Below are 22,983 nucleotides of genomic sequence, written 5' to 3'. Positions count from 1 at the left end.
AACTGCCCACCATCCGTGGCCCGAGTGAGTGAGGCAGCTGCCAGGCTCCATCTGCACAGCCCCAAACAGCCCCCCTCACTCTGCTGCTCTCCCCGTTCGGCTCCAGAAACCCGCCTCTCCCCGCCCAGCCTCAGGCCGAGACCCCAGGGACGGGAGGGCCCCAGCATCCTCCCCAGACGCAGGCTCCCACCTCGCCCTCCGCACATCACAGAGCCCACGGAGCACCCAGCCCTCCTTCACGGGCCAGGCAAACCCTGTGAAAACGTGGTTTGTTTGGACAGGCTGCCCTGCCTCTCTGCTAAGGGACTATCTCCTAGTCACGGCCCAACAACCATCGTTCGAACTCATGTTCCTGGGGTGCTGAAAGGAATCACAGACACGTGCCCAATCCTCGTCTCTGCAGGTAAACCTGAGATGAAGGAATGTGTCTTTCTGTCTGAAAGGAGAGCATCTCCTTCCCAAGCGTCCGTGTCAAGGCGCAGTGAGGCCCTCCCTCGATGCTGTGTGCCAGAAACCGCGGGAAGGAACAGCACGGAGGCCATGCGACACCTGTCAGGGCCGCCCCACTCTGGTGCACGGCCCCATGCGTGTTCACAGCCGGGGCTCAACAGCATCTCTTGGTGGCTTTTGATGACAAGCTCGACTCCTCTCCATCCTCTAGCCCTGTCACTGTCACCGAGACACACAGGCGCTGCAACCTCAAAACGCCAGGGGCCCAGGAGGGGGAAGCTGGTGTGGAAACGGCCTGAGGCCCAGCCAGGCTTGGGGAAGGACCCCGGGGATGGGGGGCGGACACAGGTGAGCCTGGGCTCTGGGGGCCGGGACGTGGCCATGAGCTCAGCACATAGAAAAGCAGGTGGCAGAGGCTCGGGAAGGAGCGTGCACCCCGACACAGCGTCAGCTCTCCTTGCTGAGTCACCAGGCGCCTCAGAAGAGACCACCGTCAGCATGACACAAAACAAGCATTGCCAGCGTTCAAAAGGGACAGTGGTATGAGATCCTTAGGCCCCAGCCGATCCTGAATGAGGTCAACCCTTAATCCCCTTGGCTGACTCGGAAGGCCCCCAGGACGCCGCTTGGACAATCACCCTGATCGCCAACGGGCTCTTCCGTGGTTTGCATCAGCCTTCCGGCTTCTAGAACTGCCTTTTGGTGAAACAGACGTTAAAAGGTCAGGTCTATAGGCCATGGCCTCAGGCAGCAAACTGAATGAACCGGCAGGAAGGTAGACACACGCCCGAAAGAAGCGGTGTCCAGGAGAGAGGGAGGCGCAGCCCGGCGCGGGACAGGGGCCGGGACGAAAGCAGCAGCCCACCGATTTTCCCGCTCCTCTCCTCCCCTCGGCTGTGCACGGTGATCGGGGAGTAGATGAAGGGGCTCTTGGCCGACACGCTCTGGCCCAGCAGGCTCTTCATCTTCTGCGGCCGGAGGCTGGCGGGCAGGCTCAGCAGCTTCACACACCTGTTGTTTCAAAAGGAACAAACATACATCAGCGGCCTTGGGGGCTTGGCTTCGGCATATACACACGCAAATACCATGTGTTGGAAAGACATGACATCAAAGAGCAGACAGACCGAGGCAGGAAAAGCTCTTCACTTCGAGGGACGAAGCAGAAGGCTACACGCAACCCCTGCGGACCGTCCCCTGGGCTGCCCCACTAGGGCTGGGGGCACAGGAAGCCTGCCCTGCACCCGCTGCCCACCCGTGGGCGCTGCCAAAGTGCAGCTACGCCCTCCTCACAGAACCACCGTGGGTTCAACCAAGCCCTCTGGGTACCACACCCACCCCTGAGCCTAAGCTGCTTCTCTCCTCTGCCTCCCTCCCTCCAAGGCAAGCAGAGCGCAGGCCCCGACCCCTGCGGTCCAAAGGTGCCACAGGGAAAGGGTAAGGGCGCTGGCGGCTTTCCTTACATGAAGGACTGGTGACCCCATCAGCAGTCTGAACAGCAGCTGCTCTCCCAGCTGGGGGTGTCCGCTGAAGGATGCTCACCCTCGGCTCCACCAGCGAGCCCGGCCTGGGGAGTGCCGGCCTGCAGCGCCCACTCCACACGCCCTGTCCCCACAAAATCTCACATCCACCTTCCCAGCGGGCTGTGACCCCATCGTCCCCAGTCATCAACGAGGACATGGACACGGGAGAGCGAGCACCACATCCCACAGCTGGAAACTGGTGACAGCAGGAGACAGAGCGCCTGTGACCTTCCCTGGAGCAGCTGGGCAGGTCAGGGGTCAGGGTCTGGACTGGGGTCGGGGGAGGGCAAGGGCTGGTGGGTTGGCTGGACCCTCACTGCTCCTCCCTCCCTGCGCAGCCTTTGCAAGAGGTCAGGTCGGAGGGTTGGGAGGGGAATTAACGCACATCCCCCCCCCCCCCCGCTGCCCCCGCCCCTGAGAAAAAGCACTTTAAGCAGCGCACCAGCCTCAGCTCTCCACCGCTTGGCCATCCTGGGGGCCCGACACGGCGCAGGTGGGGTGGAGGGACACGGCCGGGACCACCAAGCAACCTCGGGGAGATCAGCTGCCCTGGAAAGCTAACTGGCCGGCTGCATCGACTCTGTGCGAGTGAGACGTAAGCCTGTGCTGGGGGAAGGGTTAATTTTTAAGGACAGCTTTTCTGCCACAGGCCAGGCTGACCTCTACTGACTATGTATGTGTATATACACAGCCCGTAAGGACCCCCTCACGGAAGCCACACAATCACGCCTTTCTTAGCTGCAAGGACTCTCGGCCGTCTGGTGCCATCCTGTCCTGCACACCAGCACCCCCACCACCCTCAGCCGTCACCGCCAGCTCCCCATGTGTGGCGCCAGGGGAGGGAGGTCACCCACGAGTCCCACCTCTTCCCACAGGGATCCAAGGTCTTACACGTCCAAGCTCTTTAAACCGAGGAGTCTCCCTTGCAGGCTTGCTCTGACCGCCCCGTCTTTGCAAACCCCTTTGGTATGCTTTTCTCGTACAGGATCAGAGTCACTTTGGTTTTTATTTGCTTCAGTCCAGCTGTGAGCCTTTCGAGGACGGGGCACCCAGGGCTCCCTTGTCTCCGGCCCAGCGCGGGCGCAACACTCCACGCGGAGCTCTCCATAAATGCGGAATGAATGAACTCCCCAAAGCCAAATTTCAAACGCAGCTTCCAAATCTTTCGAAGCTGTATACTCAGACTAAGCAGTTTATCACTAACAGCTGCAAATCCCAGCCCTCGGTGCAGAGTCAACACCACCAGCTGCACTGCACCAGGGCCACTGAGCAAGTCCTCGGGCCGCCGAGGTGCCGCGTCGGATGTGCCCCCAACGTCCAGCACATCCAAGCCCAGGGGCCTCATCTGCAAATGAAGCACCTTCTACAGGTGCCGACCTGACTGCAGCCTCAAGGACCCAGTGGCTGGGCAACGGGCACAGACAGCCTCACCTCCCTGGACCTCAGCCCTCTCACTTACAAACTAGGAAAGGTAACGGGTACCTGCTAGTGCTACGTACTAGGAGGGCACCTCTGTCCCTCGGTCCCATGTTTCCATGGGGAGGGACATTCTCAGGGTGGCAGTCCCGACCTCACTCTGCCCCTCCCCCACTCCTCCCAAGGGCAGTGGCAAATCTGGAAGGAGAACCATCGTGAGCACCGCCCAGGCCCTTCCTCTGGGGGTGCGCCTGCCTGCCGGGAGCACATCCTCCATCCTGCTCTCTGCACAGACTCAACGGGGCCGCCCCACAAAAAGGCGCACAGTCAGTCATTCAGCACTGCCAGAGGCTAAAGAACATCTGGCCAGCCCTGAGCCCTGCCCTGCACTGTCTCTGCTATCCACCTGAGACAGATGTTTCTTTCTGTTGATTCCAAACTTAAGCAGGGTGGGGGGAGTGGTCTGAAGTGGAGACCTTCAAACCGCAGCCCTTACTTGAAGACCAAGTAAGTTAACATATATCATATACCTACAGTGGCGCCGGGCACACAGCAGGTGCACAGAAGCCTCTTTCCTCCCTCCCCGAGACAAGGCTCCTTTACAGGCATAGACAGCTAAGTCCCCGGCACAAAGACAAGACACCGGACAGGAGTGAAGCACCGAGGTGCTGGTCCCAGGGCTGCTGCAAGCAGCCTGCTGAGCACTGGACCAGCCTCGTCCCCTTGAAGCTCCACAGTCGCTCATCTGCAAAATGATCCCATTTTCTTGCAACACAAGGCACTTTCTACTCCATACCGCCATCACCACCTAAAAATGAGATGCCATCTGAGATTCCAGGAACCATCCACACCAGGACCAAAATTCCAGATCACCCAAAAAGTTTTTAAAACATGTAAAGGATGGGAGTTCCCGTCATGGCTCAGCGGCAACGAACCCGACTAGTATCCATGAGGACGCAGGTTTAATCCCTGGCACCACTCGGTGGGTTAAGAATCCAGCATTGCTGGGAGCCGTGGTAGGTCGCAGATGAGGCTCGGATCCCGCATTGCTGTGGTTGTGGCATAGTCTGGCAGCTGCAGCTCAGACTCAGCCCCTGGCCTGGGAACTTCCATATGCCACAGGTACAGCCTAAAAAAAAGATAATAAAATATGCAAAGGTATTCTGAGGGTATGGTCCAGCCAAGAAAGTAATCCAACCAGCAGTCATGGCTTTCATTCATAACTGCAAATTTGCCATCGAATGTCTGTTTATAAAAAGTCCCCCAGAAAAACCATCATGCAGGGCATCTGACCTAAAGGAAACATAATTCATTTAGCACCAGTTGCTGCAGAATTAAGAAGTTACATTTGGTCTATGAAGCTGCCAAGGATAAAGCGGAATTCCAGGGATGAAGTGTCTAAGACGAGGGTTATTTTAGGGACGCCACTTGGAAACTGTTGACATTTTAAAATCCGACTCCTCGGCATCCTGCGGCTAATTGGGACCATGCGAAGCGGTGGTGGAACACTAATTAGGAAGGTGATGGGAAACAAATTGGTGAGAAGAATGACACAGGAAAAAACAGCTCCCTTTTCTTCCCCTGGTGTTTATTCCCTCAACCCCATTTACGGGGAAGCGGACCTGAGAACCCCTGGGTCTCAGCAAACAGGGCAGCCCCTTGTGTGCTGCAGCCCCCGCCCCATCCTTGTTTGCGACAAGGGGCGGTCACTGGCCCTCCCGGGCTCGGGCGTGACGGAGGCGCTGGAAACGGCAGTGAAGCGAGGCCACCTGCTCGGACTCTCCTTTCTTCCCTTCAACAGGCTCTCGTCTGAGAAACTGGTCAGAGACGATGGGCCTGGCGACTGTCCCCAGTATGACAGAAGATTCAGGACATGGGGCAAACCTGCGGAGACCACGGAGCCGCGTCCTCACCTGCATCCAGAGGGGCCAACCTCGCCCCGCTTCAAAAACCAAGAACTGCCCCAAGTCCCTGGCCTCTAGGTCCCTATTTTAAGAACTGCCTGGATCCCTCCTCAAACACAACCAGCTAGAAGGTGGCAAAGTGACCCGAGTGCGTGCTGACCGGAGGGCTCGATCCTTATCCGTTCGAGCAGCCTCATCCACCCTGGCGCTCTGCCAGGACAAAGGAGCGCGACGTCAGCTCATCAAAGAAACAGTTCAGATCCCCCCCGACCCCCCTGCCCCGTCTTCCCTCAAACGAAAGGCCCACCAGCTTCCTGAAGTGGCCTCTAAACCCAACTCCAGTTTCTGCTCAAGCGATTCTCCACTTGCAGGGAGTGCGGACAGTCGACAGGACGATTACGGCCTCTCGTGGACACGGTCATTGCCGGGAATCCTGTGAGGACTGACAGGTGTTCACGGGACAGGGCCTGGCACCCTCCCAGCTCGCGGGCCCCTGGCATGTGGATCGCTACTGAATCTGGCCTTGACCACGGGGCCGAGCCCATCTTGGCCGTTCCGTACACGTGTGATGAACTGCATTTTAGAACAGAGTTAAAACCGGGGTACACATCGGCCCTTTTTTAACTGACTTGCATCATGACAACTTGAAACAATTTGTGGGGGAGCCCAGGGCATGCCCCACGCGACCAGAACAGGCATTTTCCCGTAAACTGATGGGAAAAACGAGGAAAGTCCGCAACAGAAAACACGGCACCAATCGCCTCCTCTGAAACCAAAATCATACTTGGGAGGCACCCCAACATTAAGTTAGCTCCCGTTTAACGACTCTGCTCCGCAAGCCTGATCATTTACTCGTGAAAGTGGACATGCGCAGGAGCCGCTACCTGCAAACATACATGTTTTGGGCTCCTCCATGTGTGGCTAGAAGCAGTGACCTGCGATGCCTGATTTGAATGTTTTTAAACGAGTAAGGTCCATGTTCTCCAGCACAGATCCCTGAACTACTTGGTAAATACATGAAAATGGCCCCGGGCTTGTTTTCCAAGAGAAAACACTGGCCGGGTCCCCAGGGACTGTGTCGGCCCTGAGACGGACGAGGACACTGACTGTGCAGGCAGGTGACCATCCCGTGCGGTGGGAGCACTTCACCGTGCCACACACAGCCCCGTGGCACCCACCGTGTCCAGGCACCGACTGAGTGCCAACAATGCAGGCCTGCCCCTCTCCGCCTGCATCACAGAACACCTACGTCTTTTTTTTCTTTTGGCCTGAGGAGATGAGAGAGTTCTCCGCTGCCCAGCGCTTGCCAAAGCTTACTGATGAGACCTCGCAGTCGAAGGAATGCCGGAACGTCACTCCAGAAAGTCTCGGCCGAATGGCTGCAGCCACCCAGACCATCAGAGTGCTTGTCTCAGCTCAGGCTGGGAGAACAGATCCACAGCCCGGGCAGCTTAAACAGCAAATAGCATTTCCCGGAGCCTGGAGGCTGGAAGGCCAAGGTCAGTGTGTCCGTGCGGCTGGCTTCTGCCGAGCTCCCTTCCTGGTGTACAGACACGGTCACTGTGTCCTCACCTGGAGAAGAGGGAGACGCTGGTCCTGGCATCTCCTCATTGGAGCACTGAGCCCGCCGAGGGGGCCACCCTCACGACCTCCGGGCTTCCTCTTCCTAAAGCTCATGCAGTACCACGTCCGGTTTTCAATGACCCCAGGTGGGAACAACACAATGAATGAGTCACCAGGACAATCCGGGCTCACTTCTCTAGCCCGGCGTCGCCAAAACCGAATAAAAACGTATTTACACAGGGGTTTTTTTTTAAATAGTCCAGGACCGCACCAGACCAGAGAATATCCTGGCACCAGAACAGGGGCGAGGTTCCCGCAGGTGCCCCGCAGGAAGCCGCAACGACCCCAACCGGGGAAGAAACACCTGCCAAGCAACTGTGTTGACAGCGCAGGGAACAATGCCTGGCTGAGTGTTACTAGACTGCTACGCACTGACCTAGTCTGCTCTGTCTGGTGTCTCTAAACAGCTAAGGATCAAAATGTTAATATTACAGAGGTTTTCTCAATTAATGCACTGTTTGAAAACGTGGATCTAAAGGTGTCTCCAAGAAGGAAACCACAATTCACTAAAAGCACTTACACCATGCTCCATGCTTTCACAAGCATCAGCTCAATGTTACAACAAGACCAACGGTCTGGGACGGGGAGTTTCTCAGCCCATTTTCAAGATCAGGAGACTGAGGCTCACAGAGACCAGGGTCCAAGTTCACACGTTAGTGAGGAATAAACCCAAAAGCTCTAACTTCGACCCAGGGCTGTTCTTGCCCCTGTGCCCCAGCAGCCAGCCAGCAAGAACCCTCTGCTGCTCCACAGACAAGAGGCTGGGCACGAGAGGACGGAGATGCAGCCTGGAGGGCCCAGGATGCCCACAGGTTCAGGATGCTCTGTTAGGGGACAGCTGTATACCTAAGAATGACCCAGGTTGGAGAGCTCCTGCTGTGGTGCAATGGGGTGGCATCTTGGGAGCACTGGGGCCTGGGTTTGATCCCCAGCCCAGCACAGTGGGTTAAGGATCTGGCAGTTGCCATAGCTGTGGCTTAGGCTGCACCTGTGGCTCAGATTTGACCCTGGCCCGGGATCTCCACAGGTCACAGGGCGGCCAAAAAAGGAAAAAAAGAATGACCCAGCTCATGATGGTACAGAGGAAAAATTAGAAAGAAGGGCTTTAATCTTTCCAAAAACGAAACACGCCTTAATCCCACATCAAACACACTCCACTTGAAGTCCTGCTCACAGACAGGCCCAGCAAGGACCTGGTCCCTGTTTGTATCCGCGACACTGAAGCTGCCTGCACATCACAACCGCCTGCCCTTCTGGGATGCTTGGCTCGGTGGGGCCGCAAGTCTGCTCCGAGAAACTCCAAGAGGCAGTAAGAGCAGCTCCGGGCCCTGCCCAGCCCCGTGTCCGCAGCTGCCAGCTCTGTCCCTCAGCTGCTTCACACGTGCCCAGAGGAACGTCTTCCTAAAATGCAAGGGCAGCCTGACAGCGACCCCCACGCATGGCAGCCCTTTCTGCCCCCACCTGCCCCCCCCAGGAGTGGACAACTCTTTCCTTGGCCGCAAAACTACTTCACTTGGCAGAAGCACACCTGCCTCCCAGGAAAGGCAGAGCGAGAAAAGGCACATTCAGTAAGCCCGGCTTGACACGCGTTCACAGGGTGTTTCACTGACTTCTCCTAAGAACCCAACACCATGGGGTTTATTCCTTAATCTTTTCTGATGAGCAAACTGGTGCCCAGGGAGGGTAAGGGACTTGCTCGTGCAGCGCCGCGGCCTGTGAGTCAGGCCGGCCCCTCCTGTCCTATCAGGGCGCCAAGAAGAAGGTGGAGCGGTTCAAAGATTTCCGGCATCCACGGCACACGGTACCCGGGGTCCCGGCATGTCTGCCAAGCAGCAAATGGCGTCTCTTTAGCCTTCACACACCTTTCAGAAATTCAGAAATCGGAGTTCCCGTCGTGGCTCAGCAGTTAACAAATCTGACCGGCATCCGTGAGGAGAGGGGTTCGATCCCTGGCCTCCCTCAGTGTAAGGATCCAGCTTGCCATGAGCTGTGGGGTAGGTTGCACACGTGGCCCGGATCTGGCGTGGCTGTGGCTGTGGTGCAGGCCGGCAGCTGCAGCTCTGATTTGCCCCCTAGCCTGGGAACCTCCCTGTGCCACGGGTGTGGCCCTAAAAACACACGCACATGAAAATTCAGGCATCATCTCCTGGGTTAGTTCATACACTGGGTTTAGGCACACACTTGGCCCGCGCCCAAGGGCCTCTGCTCTCTCAAACCTTACAGTCTTCAGCCCCGTACGCAGCAGCGTCACTGGGACAGCAGTCGGCAGGGGGTGCTCCGGGAAGCCGAGGCGGCTTCCAGCCGAGGGTGGGCTGGTGGGCAGCGGGAGGACCAGCAGGAGGGCACAGGAGCAGGCCTTGGGCAGAGCCAGGTGGGGAGAGGAAAGCCGGATCCCAGGCGGTGGCGGGCTGAGCACGAGCAGAGGCAGGAAGGCGGGGAGCACGAGGCAGGCACGGGGCGCTCCCCCACCCCCGGCCCAGTCTAGGAAAGCAGGGGGAGCGGGACTCGGCACGTGGGAGAAACGCCGACGGCTGGCCTGCCTCCATCACCCAGAGCTGACACCGCGTGGCCCCGGACCAGGCAGACGCAGGTTTGTGTGGCTCTGCAGGTGGACAGGCAGGCGACCACAGCCGCTCTGCCGTGGCCTGGCCCGGTCCTCTCGTCTATAAAACACGCCTCACAGGCGGCAGTGGCGGGGACTTGGTGCAATGAGAGCAGAAACACAGCCAGAGGAAGACAGGACCTCTTCTAACCAGACCAGAGGCTGGGGGCCGAGCGGGCCGTCCCCGCCGGCAGGCTGCCCTACCTGACGATGGGGAGCTTGGTGAGGGCCACGGGGGCAGCGTGAGGCCGTCGGGGAGCGTGATGCGCTCCATGGTGCCGGGGCACTTGGACGTGTAGTTCTCCAGGCTCTGCGTCACGTCCTTCTTTTCTGAGGAGACAATGAAAGGCAGAGGTTAATTAAACCCCGGAACAAGGAGGAAGGCTTTTGTTTTGCTTGATTTTATTTTATTTTTGTGGGCAACCATAAAATTCTGAATGCAATCCTTGAGAGTCCAGGGAATCCAATCTTCTGGCAGAAATAAAGGCCAGTACCACGGCCATGCCACCCTGAAGGCGCCCGATCTCATCGACATAAAGGGCAGTGATCCCAAGAGACACAAAGAAAACAGAAGCTTCATTCGATTTATTTAAATAATCACTAGCAGCTGCCCCATTTAAGGGCCTGTGGATAAAAAGGAAATTAAGTTACTCTCTCCTAGGAGATTTCACTTTCCAAAAGAATCATCCCTATCAAATCCGAGAAAGTCGATGGGCAGGCAGGACTGGAGAATCAGCACATTTTATTACTTAACAAATATTTTTCCAGCAATTACTAGGCACCAAGCAAAATGCCAGGCCCTGACCCCAGGGAGTGTACAGTCCATCTGTGTAACAGATATTTAAGCGAATAAGTACAAATCAGTCATTTTGACGAGAAAATAGACTTTGTGAGAGGAGAGTGATTGTCACCACCTCACCGCCACCCCGTCCACGAGGAGGCGGAAAAGAGGACCCAGGTGACAGCGAAGGATGTTGGCTCATGGCCCCGGACAAGCTCTACACAGGCGCCCGCAGGATCTGTAACACTCCAGGGCTCAAGGGCACTTCCTGCCAGAACACTCGCAGAAACCCAGGAAGGCAGGCATTACTGTGCCCATTCTGCAAATGACAAAAGGGAGCCCAACTGAAGTTACGGGTCTTGTCAAAAGTCCCATGTCTGGGAGTTCCCGTCGTGGCTCAGTGGTTAATGAATCCGACTAGGAACCATGAGGTTGTGGGTTGGATCCCTGGCCTCGCTCAGTGGGTTAACGATCCGGCGTTGCCGTGAGCTGTGGTGTAGGTTGCAAGCACGGCTCGGATCCCGCGTTGCTGTGGCTCTGGCGTAGGCTGGCTGCTACAGCTCCGACTGGACCCCTAGCCTGGGAACCTCCATATGCCGCGGGTGCGGCCCAAGAAAAGGCAAAAAGACAAAAAAAAAAAAAAAAAAAAATCCCATGTCTGGCGCCAGCCTGTGGTCCCCTCACTGCGCATACTGTCTGTGAGAACTGAGGACAAAGGACCTAGGGGTTCAGGCCTGGCCCCTGTTTCTGTCCCCGCTGACAGGGAAGGCAGAGGGCCTGGAGAGGAGAGTAACAGACGGACACTGCCATGGGGGTGACACGTGGGGCCACGGAGGCAGACCAGATACGTGACTTGGGTCCTTCCCTGCCCGGGGAGTGGCCACCTTAGGCGGGGAGTTACTTTCCACCTAAAGACCTACTCAGGGTGAAAAGAGAGACCGCGTTAAAAGCAGTGACGGGGACGCAAGGCTGAGCGCAGAGGAACCACAGCAACTGTCACCACTGTCACACGCGTGCCTTCAGGGCATGTCAGGACGTCACAGGAGAGGGGTACAGAGCTGGAGGTGGAGGCCACAGGCCCACTGACCAGGAACGAGAGACATACCATCCAGGCAGGGCCTACCTAGATCTCAGGCACACGTACCAAGGGGTAAACTGTGCCCCAGGATTTCCTGTGTCTAAGCATCATTCTCAGGCCGGAGGAGGGCAGAAAAGCAACCAGAATTAACCCAGACACAACCCAGACACGTTCATCTGCGGCAGGAACTTGATTCTTCAAACAATCCCATCGTTCAGTTCACAGGTGACGGACTTCCCAAAGGGCTCCAGCTTGTGAGGGCCCAACCTGCCCGATGGTGGCTACAGCGCCCAGGGTCAGGCACCACATTAGGCTGAGTGATGCTCTCCCAGGAAATGACGGATCTGTGAGGACCAAGGCCACCTGCAAAGCTACCCACCAAAGACCAGCCGCGGTGCACCGCTCGGCTGGCCACAGAGAACAGAAGGTACACGGCAGGTGCCCTGGGGAGGAAGGCAGCTCGCGGTCACTCTGAACATGCTCTAAGCGTGGGATCTGGTCAGCACAAAGCGACAACGACGTCTTAATTAATTTCACTAAAAAGCAACTGCCTTAGTCTCCTCTGGCTGGCACAACGAGAGACCGTGGACAGGAGCTTAAGCAACAAACACTGATTTCTCAGAGTTCTAGAGGCTGGGAAGGCCCAGATCCAGGGGCCAGCGATTCATTTCCTGCTTTGCCGATGCCCACGCCTCACGGCATCCTTACCCGGCCTTTCCTCGGCGTGCACAGAGGGAAAAAGAGCCCTGTGTCTCTTCTCCTTCCTGTGGGCACTCATCCCATCATGATGGGATGCTCCAAAAAAAAAAAAATCTCTCTCTTTAGGAGTTCCCGTCGTGGTTAACGAATCCGACTAAGAACCATGAGGTTGCGGGTTCAGTCCCTGCCCTTGCTCTGTGGGTTGACGATCCGGCGTTGCCGTGAGCTGTGGTGTAGGTTGCAGACGCGGCTCGGATCCCGCGTTGCTGTGGCTCTGGCGTAGGCCGGTGGCTACAGCTCCGATTGGACCCCTAGCCTGGGAACCTCCATATGCCGCGGGAGCGGCCCAAGAAATAGCAACAATAACAACAACAACAACAACAAAAAGACAAAAGACAAAAAAAAAGAAAAAAAAAAAAAAAAATGATGGGATGCTCTCTCCGACCCAGTCTAAACCCAATCACTTCCCAAAGACTCCACCTCCAACACAAATCGCATTGGGGTGGGGGCTTCAGCTCGTGGATCCGCAGGGACAGAAACCTTCAGCTCAGAACATCAGTCCCATCAGGGGATCAGTCTCATCAGGGCATCAGTCCCATCAGGGCATCAGTCCCATCAGGGCATCATCCCATCAGAGCATCAGTCCCATCAGGGCATCAGTCCCATCAGGCATCAGTCCCATCAGGGCATCAGTCCCATCAGGACAGTTCTCGTCAGAGCATCCAACAGCTACTTCAGCCAAACGAGAGCACCTTGAGGTTGTCCATCCCAGAAACTGAAGAAATCGTGCAAATAGAACATTTTTTAAATTTTATTAAAGGATAGTTGATTGACAATGTTGTGCCCGTTTCGGCTGCACAGCAAAGTGACCCAGTCATACAGACATATGACTGAATCACACACATATATATACACATTCTTTTTCCCATATTATCTTCCATCATGGTCTATCCCTGTGCTGTACAGTAAGACCTCACTGCTTGTCCATTCTAAATGGAATAGTTTGCATCTACTAACCCCAAACTCCCCATCCATCCCACTCCCCGCCCCGACCCCTGCTTGGCAACCACGAGTCTGTTCTCCATGTCTGCCAGCCTGCGTCTGTTCACAAATAGAATATTTTTCATAAAAGCCTAGTTGCCACCTTAACGAGACTGTCCCCTATAGAAGCAGAAAATACAGTCCCCAAAACTTTGGACCATTAGCCACTCCAAGTGTTGACACCAGCATGAAAGCCAGCACGTCACGCGTTCACAGCTCATCTCCTCTTGTCTCTTCTAAGTAGTGAGCTGAGACAACCACGTGGGCGCTAAGCCAGCTATGATATTATGCACAGGGAGACAGCAGAAAGGGGAGACAGGAGGACGGCTTTTCCTCCAAATTTGAAATAAGAAAACTCTAGGAGAAAGAAGAAAAAAATACAGAGGGAAAAGTACCGGTGTCGTGATACAGAAATTACACTTTTACTTCAATTCCGACACTTTCAACTTTTAGAAATAAAAAGCACAGTTACTCTTTGAATTGTTCCCATAGGAACACTGTCGCTCTTTCCACACGTAATGCTGAGATCTGAGGGTTCCCAGGGAGCAGGACCCTCCTGCCCACCCTTCTAAATGAGCTGAAAACAGAACGAAGAGAAAAGACGGAGGCTAAAGAATCACATTTATTATCACATACAGACCACGCGAAGGACATGACATGGTTTCTTAGAAAGCACAGCTCCTCGCTGATGGCGAGAGCCGGGCAGTAGACCTCTGCAGCTGAGCTGGCACCACCTGGGGGAGGCCAGGCCCCACCTCCAGCACGGAGCCCAGACAGAGCAGCACCTCCCAGGAGCACGCAGGGCGAAGCGACGTGAGCCAACCCATCACAGTGGCTGGTGGGACTATGCGTGGCGATCAGGTACCTGACGTCATCTCCCCTCCAGGGATGGGCTGGGGAGGCCTGCCGTCGCCCCGAGTGAATTCCCTTCACAGGAAAGAGAATCATTCTCCACTAACGAAGAAGCCTACGTGACGCATTTTACGAAGACACAAATAAGGTCCGGGGAGAGGAGGTGGTTCAGCCAAAGCCACAAAACGAGGAGTCTGTGCAGCCGGGGATCACCCTGAACCTGGGACGTCTGTACACCACACCTGCTCACCCAAGAGCATCTCACTGCCACGGAAAAGCTAATCTCCGTTATAAATCCCACCCTGCTGCCTCCACTTCTGGAGTCACTCACAGCAAACAACACTCCCAGCAAGAACTGAAAGAGCCAACTCAAGTGTCCCAGAAGAAGAGCAGGGCGCTGGAGAGCTGCCACGGCAACAGGACTGGAGGGTCCAGAGGGACGGATGCTCGTGCAGGTGCACAACCGCATCCCTGGGAGAGCGTGTGGATTCCAGGCACAGAGAGAACCACCGCCAAGAGGCCGAGCAGCCACCAGCGCCCGCACATCCGCCACTGCGCCAGCCAGCCTGGGCCAGGCGCCCAGGAGAAGCCAGGTGCCGGGAGCCACGGCATGGGTTCCCCGGGACTTTGTCCCACCAGCTCTGCAGGACAGAAGGCCGCCAAAGTCATCCCACAGTGGCTCAGGAGAGGGGACAGTACGGCAGGAAAGAGTGACTCCTGAGCCCAGCTGCAGGAGTTATAAAAGGGGCCTTCTCACAGAGGAAATGAATCCGACTAGGACCCATGAGGTTGCGGGTTCGATCCCTGGCCTCCCTCAGTGGGTTAAAGATCTGGTGTTGCCGTGAGCAGTGGTGTAGGTCGCAAACACGGCTCAGATCCCACAGTGCTGTGGCTGTGGTGTAGACCAGCAGCTGTAGTTCCAATTCAACTCCTAGCCTGGGAACTTCCATAGGCTGTAGATGTGGCCCTAAAAAGACCAACCAACCAACCAACCAACAAAAACCCATCTGAAGGGGCACGTAAAGGAACTAAATTCCAGAACGAGGCACATCTTCCCCAGGAGAGGAGACCCGCAGCGGTCCTCTCGCTCAGGGCGGCAAGAGGAAGCAGGGGATCTGGCGAAGAGACCTTTCCACAAACTCTTCCCAGCTTCCTGAGGGGGAACAGGGGACTCGAACTCAGGGAAGCCCAGTCGCCAGGCATGTCTGCACAGTCACCTCTCCCCGGGCCTTCGCAGAAGGTGTGCACATGGAGGCTGGGGGCTGAGCTGAGGGCCCCCTCCCAAGGTGCCTGGGACCTTCCCCAGATGCAAGGCAGCTGCCCGCAGACCTGGGCAAGGCACCCAGCCGAGAGGTGCCCTGAGGTGCGATGTGCTCTGCCCAAGCAACAGCAGAGCTGGGGCAGAGCAGGAGAACGAGAGGAACCCCTGCTCCAAGGCCATGGCCATCAAAGGTCACGAGCAGGGCAGAGGAGCCGGAAACAGTCCCTCCAAGGCACCAGGCACCAACCCCAAGTACAGGAGCCTGGGGGCAGAGCCAAGCAGAAGCTCCCAGAAGGCAGAAAGCCAGAGGGGGCACTGAGATGGGAAAGCTCCCCTGGACCCACCAACCAGCAACCTGTCGGAGTGGGAGAGACGGCCTGCAGGAGGCGCTGGCAGCTGGCTGGAAACCCCAGAGAGAGCCCCACAGGCTCTCCCCACCCACACCCCGTGCCCTGGGGTGGTTTCATCCTGACCCCACCCCTCAAAGACCAAAGCTACCCGTGAGCTCCAACAGAACCCAAGCCCAGCTCGGTTGCCAATGAGATGCTACAGATCCCAAGGCTGAGACTGACAGGAGAGGCAGCGCCTTTTTCTGAAGGTCCCTATTATTTACTTCTCTCTCCCCACTCTTGTTTACACCCCAAGTCCAAAAAGCAACGTAGCACAATAGTATGTGAAGATGGACTGTGGTCAGGACGCATCCTGTAATCTCAGATTGCAGAGCAAGTACATTAAAAAAATAGAGCTGTGGCTTTAAAAGTCCATAGAGACGACACACTGGAACACAGAAAATATTTCACTCTCCCAAATAAAGGCAGAAAAGGAGAAAAAGAAGAAAACACAGATAAGACAAACAGAAAACAAATTTCAAGGTGGAAGGTTTAAACCATCTGTAAGACTTAGATAAAAAAAAAAAAAAGCAAGATCCTTGGAGTTCCCGTCGTGGCGCAATGGAAACGAATCCGACTAGGCCCAATGAGGGTGCAGGTTCGCTCCCTGGCCTCGCTCAGTGGGCTAAGGATCTGGCGTTTCTCATGAGCTGTGGTATAGATCACAGATGTGGCTCGGATCCCACACTGCTGCAGCTGTGGTATAGGCCGGCAGCTGTAGCTCTGATTAGACCCCTAGCCTGGGAACTTCCATATGCTGTGGGTGTGACCCTAAAAAGCAAAAATAACAATAATATTTTTTAAATAAATGCAATTTCAAACATCAATCCAATTGTTTTCGAAAAACAGAAAATACAAAAGAAATACACTAAAATGTTCAGAGTGTCTATTTGCTCATGTAAATTATACACAATTTTTCCCTGCTTATACTTCCCAAGATTTCTAAAAAGGCCACATGTGATTTATATAATGAAAATTATTTCAAAAATACTTAAAATTGAATTTTCAGAAAGTTTTATAAAGAAAATTTGGGTCTTGTTAACATTTTCCACAGGGACTTTTAAGGTTCCTCATTCTTTTTTTTTTTTTTTTTTTTTTTTTTTGTCTTTTTAGGGCTGCACCTGCAGTATATGGAGGTTCCCAGGCTAGGGGTCTAACTGGAGCTGCAGCTACCCGCCTATACCACAGCCATAGCAACGTGGGATCCAAGCCACATCTGCAACCTACACCACAGCTCATGGCTAACGCCGGATCCTTAACCCACTGATCGAGGCCAGGGATTGAACCTGCGTCCTCATGGATACTAGCTGGGTTTGTTAACTGCTGGAAACCACTGAACTGCTGAACTCTGCAGAAGGCAAACTTGGCGCATGTGCAAAAGCACAGGCTAAGGAATGCTGACGCAGAGTTCTAAGGTACAGGGTCTCCTTCAAAGACAAGATAAGGGAGGTATGCATTAGCCAGGAGCAGCTGCACCATGCCCTAGAGGGATGCACCTGTAACTAGCTGCTGGCAGATTCCTTTGCTGTTCACTCAGTGATGGTTTTGTCATTGCCTCACCTGATTTTGCTCCTTAACCTACATCACCTTCCCTAATAAAAGTCGTGAGGGCTAAAGCCTAGGTGCCTTCGCTCTGTGGAACAGAGAGCCTCCGGGTCCCCCACCCTCTAACTGGAAAAGAGGCTTGTGTGTTTTGCGGGTGACTCTCCCGTTGCCCTGCAGCGCTGGACGCGGCAGTTAACCATGGAGCCACGACGGGAGCTCCAGGCTCCTCATCCTGACAGAAGGGTTTCCTGTCCCAAAGACACAGAGCCCCTCCTAACCCCCACAGAACTGCCCTCAGCACCGCTTAGCCACAGCAGGGCAGCAGCAACAGACATTTAATGAGGACGTACTGCTCCCCAGTGGTCCCACTGGTGAATTGTCCCAAACCTTTTCGAAGAAGTGCCACTGTCCTCCCCATCCTGCGGACGGGAAACTGCAGCTTGGAAAGGCCTTAGACCCCGTGTGGCCTCCGCTTCTCCACCAGGCTCTGGTTTGTAGGAAGCTGCTCTGCGGGGTCATCTCCCTTGCTTCTAACCCTGTTTCATATTTCACTCAACATGCCTTTAACAAAGAGAGAGTATCTGCCCCGTCTGAGAAACATCCTACCCGAAAGCCCTCGGCCGGATCCCCCATCATCACGAGCTCCCAACTCCTCAGCCTCCGGAGCCGCCTCCTACGCATGGCGGGGTCTCAACTAATACCCACTAAGAAATAACCAGGGAAAAGCGATGCTAATTAATTCTGCACTTACTGACTATCTTCCAGGTAAAAGCATTGTCCAAATGATAAGAGATGAAGGTGAGTCAGGCGGTCTGGTCCCCAAGGAGCCTGTCATCTAGCGAAGGAACCAGATAGTGAAAGTACTCACGGGCCATAACGAGATGGGGCATAACTGAGAACTAGGTAAGGGAATGACAGAGGTATCACTTTCTTAATACCACGGGCAACAGGCAAAGTCCAAGGACGGAGCCAGCGACGATACTCAACATGAAAAAACACAGAATTTTTAAAGCCCCGTATATATGAAATACAGACTATACAGGTGGAGAAAGTACGAAATTAGGCCAAAAAGATGGTATGGATCAAACACGGAGCATCTTCAAGACGGAGCTGAGAATCCACCAGATGGAGGGAGGTGGTCACTGCAGGTTAACAAGGAACAGAGGCTGTGATTTAGTTCACATTTCACGGAGGGAATTCTGGCTTCGGGGTGAAGAAAGCATCAAGGGACCAAAGCATGGAACGGGGCCTGATGCTGAGAGTCCACTGCAGACCGAGAAACACGCGTTGCCAAGTCTGAACCGGGATGGGCTGGCGGAAAGGGCGACGCGAATCCCACAGGAAAGCAGCTCAAGCGTGAGAAGGGGCACGGGCGACCTCCCGGCAACTCACAGGACAGAGGAGAAGCACGACACTCTGAGGATGGCTTCAAGCTTCCAAGAACAAGGAAATGGAAACACCCTCAAGGCAAAGAGCAAATTCCACTGAGGGTCCTAGGCCATTCAGGGGACAGGCCCAGCCTTCGTTCTGAAGCTCAGAGGTCGGGATGGGATGTGTGATCATAAGCAAACTTTTACTTTTTTTTTTTTTTTTTTTGTCTTCTTTTTGTCTTTTTAGGGCCGAACCCATGGCATATGGAGGTTTCCAGACTAGGGGTCGAATCAGAGCTGTAGCCGACAGCCTATGCCACAGCCACAGCAACACGAGATCTGAGGCACATCTGCGACCTACACCACAGCTCATAGCAACGCCAGATCCGTAACCCACTAAGTGAGGCCAGGGATCGAACCCACAACCTCATTGTTCCTACTCGGATTGTTTCTGCTGCACCACGACAGGAACTCCCAAACTTTTACTGTGAATACAAGTGTATTTTGAATACAGTAAGAGCTGAACTCTTAAATCCTCGCCACAAATCTTCACAGAATTTTTGAAATTTACACCCTCACTGATAGGCTCTGTAATTTCTAGTTTTTAATAATCCTTGTTTTTCATAACTCGAATAATTACTTTTGGTATAACGTTAATTTCATAACTGTTTAAGGCAAAAGCTTCTTTTCCAGCTGCTCCAGGTCTTCCCCAAGGAGAATGGGCATGAAATAAACACTCTTCTGTATCAAAGTGTTTAAAGTAAAAATCTTTTAGGTTTGACGACGTAACGATCCCTGTTTACAAGGCAACAAAAGATTCTGTCCTATAGCTACTCCTGACGTTTCCGGATGCAGCTGTGCTGCGGTGCGGGTCCCCTGTCCCCACTGCCGTTGTTCTGCCGCCGAGAGCTGACGTGGGACTGGAGCCAGAGAAACGGAGACGGGAGACGAGGAGCACTGAGAATATTTGGAAAATGTGTAGCTTTGCTTCTCCACCTTCCCCCAGCCCCAGGGCACGGGGAGGTGAGAGCCTGCGGTCCATCTCGTCAGGATGGAACCCCCGGGAGAGCATCTTTCCCGGGCTGAGTCCCCGCCTAATCCGACGCTGACCACAGGAAACTTCCACTGCGTTTCCTTTGTGCTGAGCAGCAAAGTAATGAGCTGGTGATAAAGTGAAGGAGAAAGTGTATAAACGAAAGCTGATGTTTTCCATCTCAGCCAACCTTGTCTTTCAAACAAATGACAACTGTGTCTCAGCTGGTGGGTGACCTCTGGGAGGGAGACACACTACAGGTGATGCCGGCCGAGCAACCCGCAGTGGGTTCGGCTCCTTGTCACAGTGCAGCGCAACGGGCCACAGTCAGTGAGTGCACTTGGGCAGCTGGAGATGACCGAGGCCAGCGGACAAGAGCAGGGACTCCAGAGCCAGAATGCTACATAGGAGCCCTCAGGCATATCAGCAACGTCCTGATGCATCACCTCCCTCACCATAAAACAGGCCAAACAGCAGGAGCTGGCCCCCGGGGCAACTGGAGGGGCACAGAACACAGAAGGGTCACACCAACGACTGTCACACACTCTCAGGACCCAGAAACCCCTGCTCAGGCAAAGCCTGGTCAGCAAGAAGGTGCTGCGGCTGAGGAAAGATGTGACAGGAAGACGTTCTTACAAAACCAACGCTGGTCTCCCAAAGCAACAGAAATAAAAGCAAAAATAAGCCAATGGGACCTAATCAAACTGACAAGCTTTTGCCCAGCAAAGGAAACCCAAAAGAAAACAAAAAGACAACTTGCAGGATGGGAGAAAATAATTTCAAATGATGCAGCTGACAAAGGCTTAATCTCTAAAATATACAAACAACTTATACAACTCAACAGCAAAAAAGCCAACAACCCAATTGAAAATGGGCAAAAAACCTTAATAGGCATTCCTCCAAGATGTACAGATGGCCAAAAAGCCCATGAAAAAATGCTCAACATCACTGATTATTAGAGAAATGCAAATCAAAACTACCACGAGCTACACCTCACACCAGTCAGAATGGCCATAATTAATAAGTCCATGAACAACAAATGCTGGAGGGGGTGTGGAGAAAAGGGAACCCTCCTGCATTGCTGGTGGGAATGTCAGCTGGTACAGCCACTACGGAGAACCGTATGGGGGTACCTTAGAAAACCATACATAGAACTACCATATGACCCAGCAGTCCCACTCTTGGGCATATATCCGGACAAAACTTTCCTTAAAAAAGACACATGGACCCTCATGTTCATTGCAGCTCTAGTCACAATAGCCAAGACTTGGAAACAACCCAAATGTCTAACAACAGACAATTGGATTCGGAAGATGTAGTATATATACACAATGGAATACTACTCAGCCACAAAAAAGAACGAAATAATGCCATTTGCAGCAACATGAATGGAACTAGAGACTCTCACACTGAGTGAAGTAAGTCAGAAAAGAAAGACAAAAACCATATGATATCACTCCTACCTGGAATCTAATATACAGCACAAATGAGCCTTTCCACAGAAAAGAAAATCATGGACGTGGAAAATAGACCTGTGGCTGCCCAGGGGGAGGGGGAAGGAGCGGAATGGATTGGGAACTTGGGGTTGAAAAGATGCAGACTGTTGCCTTTGGACTGGATAAGCAATGAGATCCTGCTGTGTAGCCCTGCGAACTATGTCTGGTCACTTATGATGGAGCATGAGAATGTGAGAAAAAAGAACACATACATGTATGTGTAACTGGGTCACCTTGCGGTACAGTAGAAAATTGACAGAACACTGTAAACCAGCTATATTGAAAAAAAATTAAAAAACATTAAAAAAAAAAAAAAAAAACCAGCTGGGCGCGTAAGAAAAGGAATGCATCAGGCTTGGAAGTCTGGGACTGCGACATCCGAGCTCAGGCGAGCAGATAAGGATCGTGCCTCCAGAAAGCAGGACCAGGAGCACCGACTGAGGGTCAGGCTGTCAGAGATGCGGGAACGGGTCGCGGAGGAGGGAATTCCGTTGAGATTCTGTTGCCAACTCAAAGAGGGAAGGAAGCGTCAGAGATGCGGGAACGGGTCGCGGAGGAGGGAATTCCGTTGAGATTCTGTTGCCAACTCAAAAAGGGAAGGAAGCGTGCCACTCACTGTAAGAAGCGGCTTCGCCCTCTTCGTGGGCCATAAACACCAATTTAGAGGCCAGTGACCAGCATCCCTGGGGAAGGGACAGATCATAGTTCGTGTTGTGGACTCGACGGTGTCCCTCCACCCCCCAAATTCACCTGCAGAGGGCCCGACACCCAGGACCTGAGACCATGGCTACCCTTGGAGACACGGCCTTTAAAGCAGTGAAGCTAAAATGAGCCCACAGGCGGGCCCTGATCCAGGATGACCGGTGCCCTTATGAGGAGAGGCGATGAGGACACAGACGCAGGCGATGACCAGGAGGACACAGGGCAGGACGGCCGTCTCCACGCCCAGGAGACAGGCCTCTGGATCCCAGAGGTCCAGCCTCCAGGACTGCAGACAGTAGGCTTCTGCTGTTGAAACCCCCAGCTGCGGTGGTTTGTTAACAGCAGCCCAAGCTGACGGGGGACACTGCCTGGAAAGAAGAGGAGTCGCCTCGTGAAGTGTCCGGTTTCACGTGTATGGTGCGTGTCCTCCTGGGCCATGGTCGGAGACGTTTGAGGGCCAGGGGAGCTGTCTGTCCTCTCTGGTGCTCGGTGAGTCCCTGGAGTACATCTTGAAGGCGTTTGAACTGACAGAAAATATTAATAGATTCAAAGTTCCAAATCAAGGCCGAGGCGCAACATCTACTGCAGAGCTAATCTGATACGTGGTTATACACACGCGTGATCTTTCAGGAGAACTGCTTCATTTTTAATGTCATCAAATATTTCAATCCTTTTTTTTTCATTGTGAGATATTATATACAAAATAAACGTGGAGTTCCCGTCATGGCGCAGCAGAAACGAATCCAACTAGGAACCATGAGGTGGCAGGTTCGATCCCTGACCTCGCTCAGTGGGTTAAGGATCCGGCGTTGCCGTGAGTTGTGGTGTAGGTCGCAGACACGGCTCGGATCCCGAGTTGCTGTGGCGTAGGCCGGCAGCTGTAGATCCGATTCGATCCCTAGCCTGGGAACCTCCATATGCCACGGGTGCAGCCCTAAAAAGACCAAGAAAAAGATAAAATAAATGTGCCATTTTCTTCATTTTTAATTGTACCATCCAGGGGCATTCATTACAGTCACAAAACTGCATAAGCATCACCACTGTCTATTTCCAAATTGGTTTCATCACCCCAAACTCTTCACCCATTATCACAGGTGCTTCATTGTTTTGCCCCAGAGAAAAGCGAAGGCCAGGGAGTGGTCCAAGGTCACGCCTAGGAAGCCTGAGCCACCTCTCCACTCCTTGTCCTGTTCCCCGTCCGGAAGACCACGCCAGACCCTG

At 54.1% G+C, this 22,983-nt stretch overlaps 1 protein-coding gene across 1 annotated transcript in view; it reads right to left on the bottom strand.

The window, feature by feature from the left end:
• Positions 1-22,983, bottom strand: part of TRAPPC9 (trafficking protein particle complex 9) — a 468,417-nt gene that overhangs the window by 360,035 nt on the left and 85,399 nt on the right. Inside the window, 3 exon segments of the mRNA XM_021088861.1 lie at positions 1,316-1,461; positions 9,720-9,741; positions 9,744-9,845. Coding sequence (XP_020944520.1) covers positions 1,316-1,461; positions 9,720-9,741; positions 9,744-9,845 — 270 coding nt within the window.

This window comes from Sus scrofa, chromosome 4 (genome assembly GCF_000003025.6).
Source record: "Sus scrofa isolate TJ Tabasco breed Duroc chromosome 4, Sscrofa11.1, whole genome shotgun sequence".
In the NCBI taxonomy this organism is placed as follows: domain Eukaryota; kingdom Metazoa; phylum Chordata; class Mammalia; order Artiodactyla; family Suidae; genus Sus; species Sus scrofa.
This window is presented reverse-complemented; position numbering and strand designations above follow the sequence as displayed.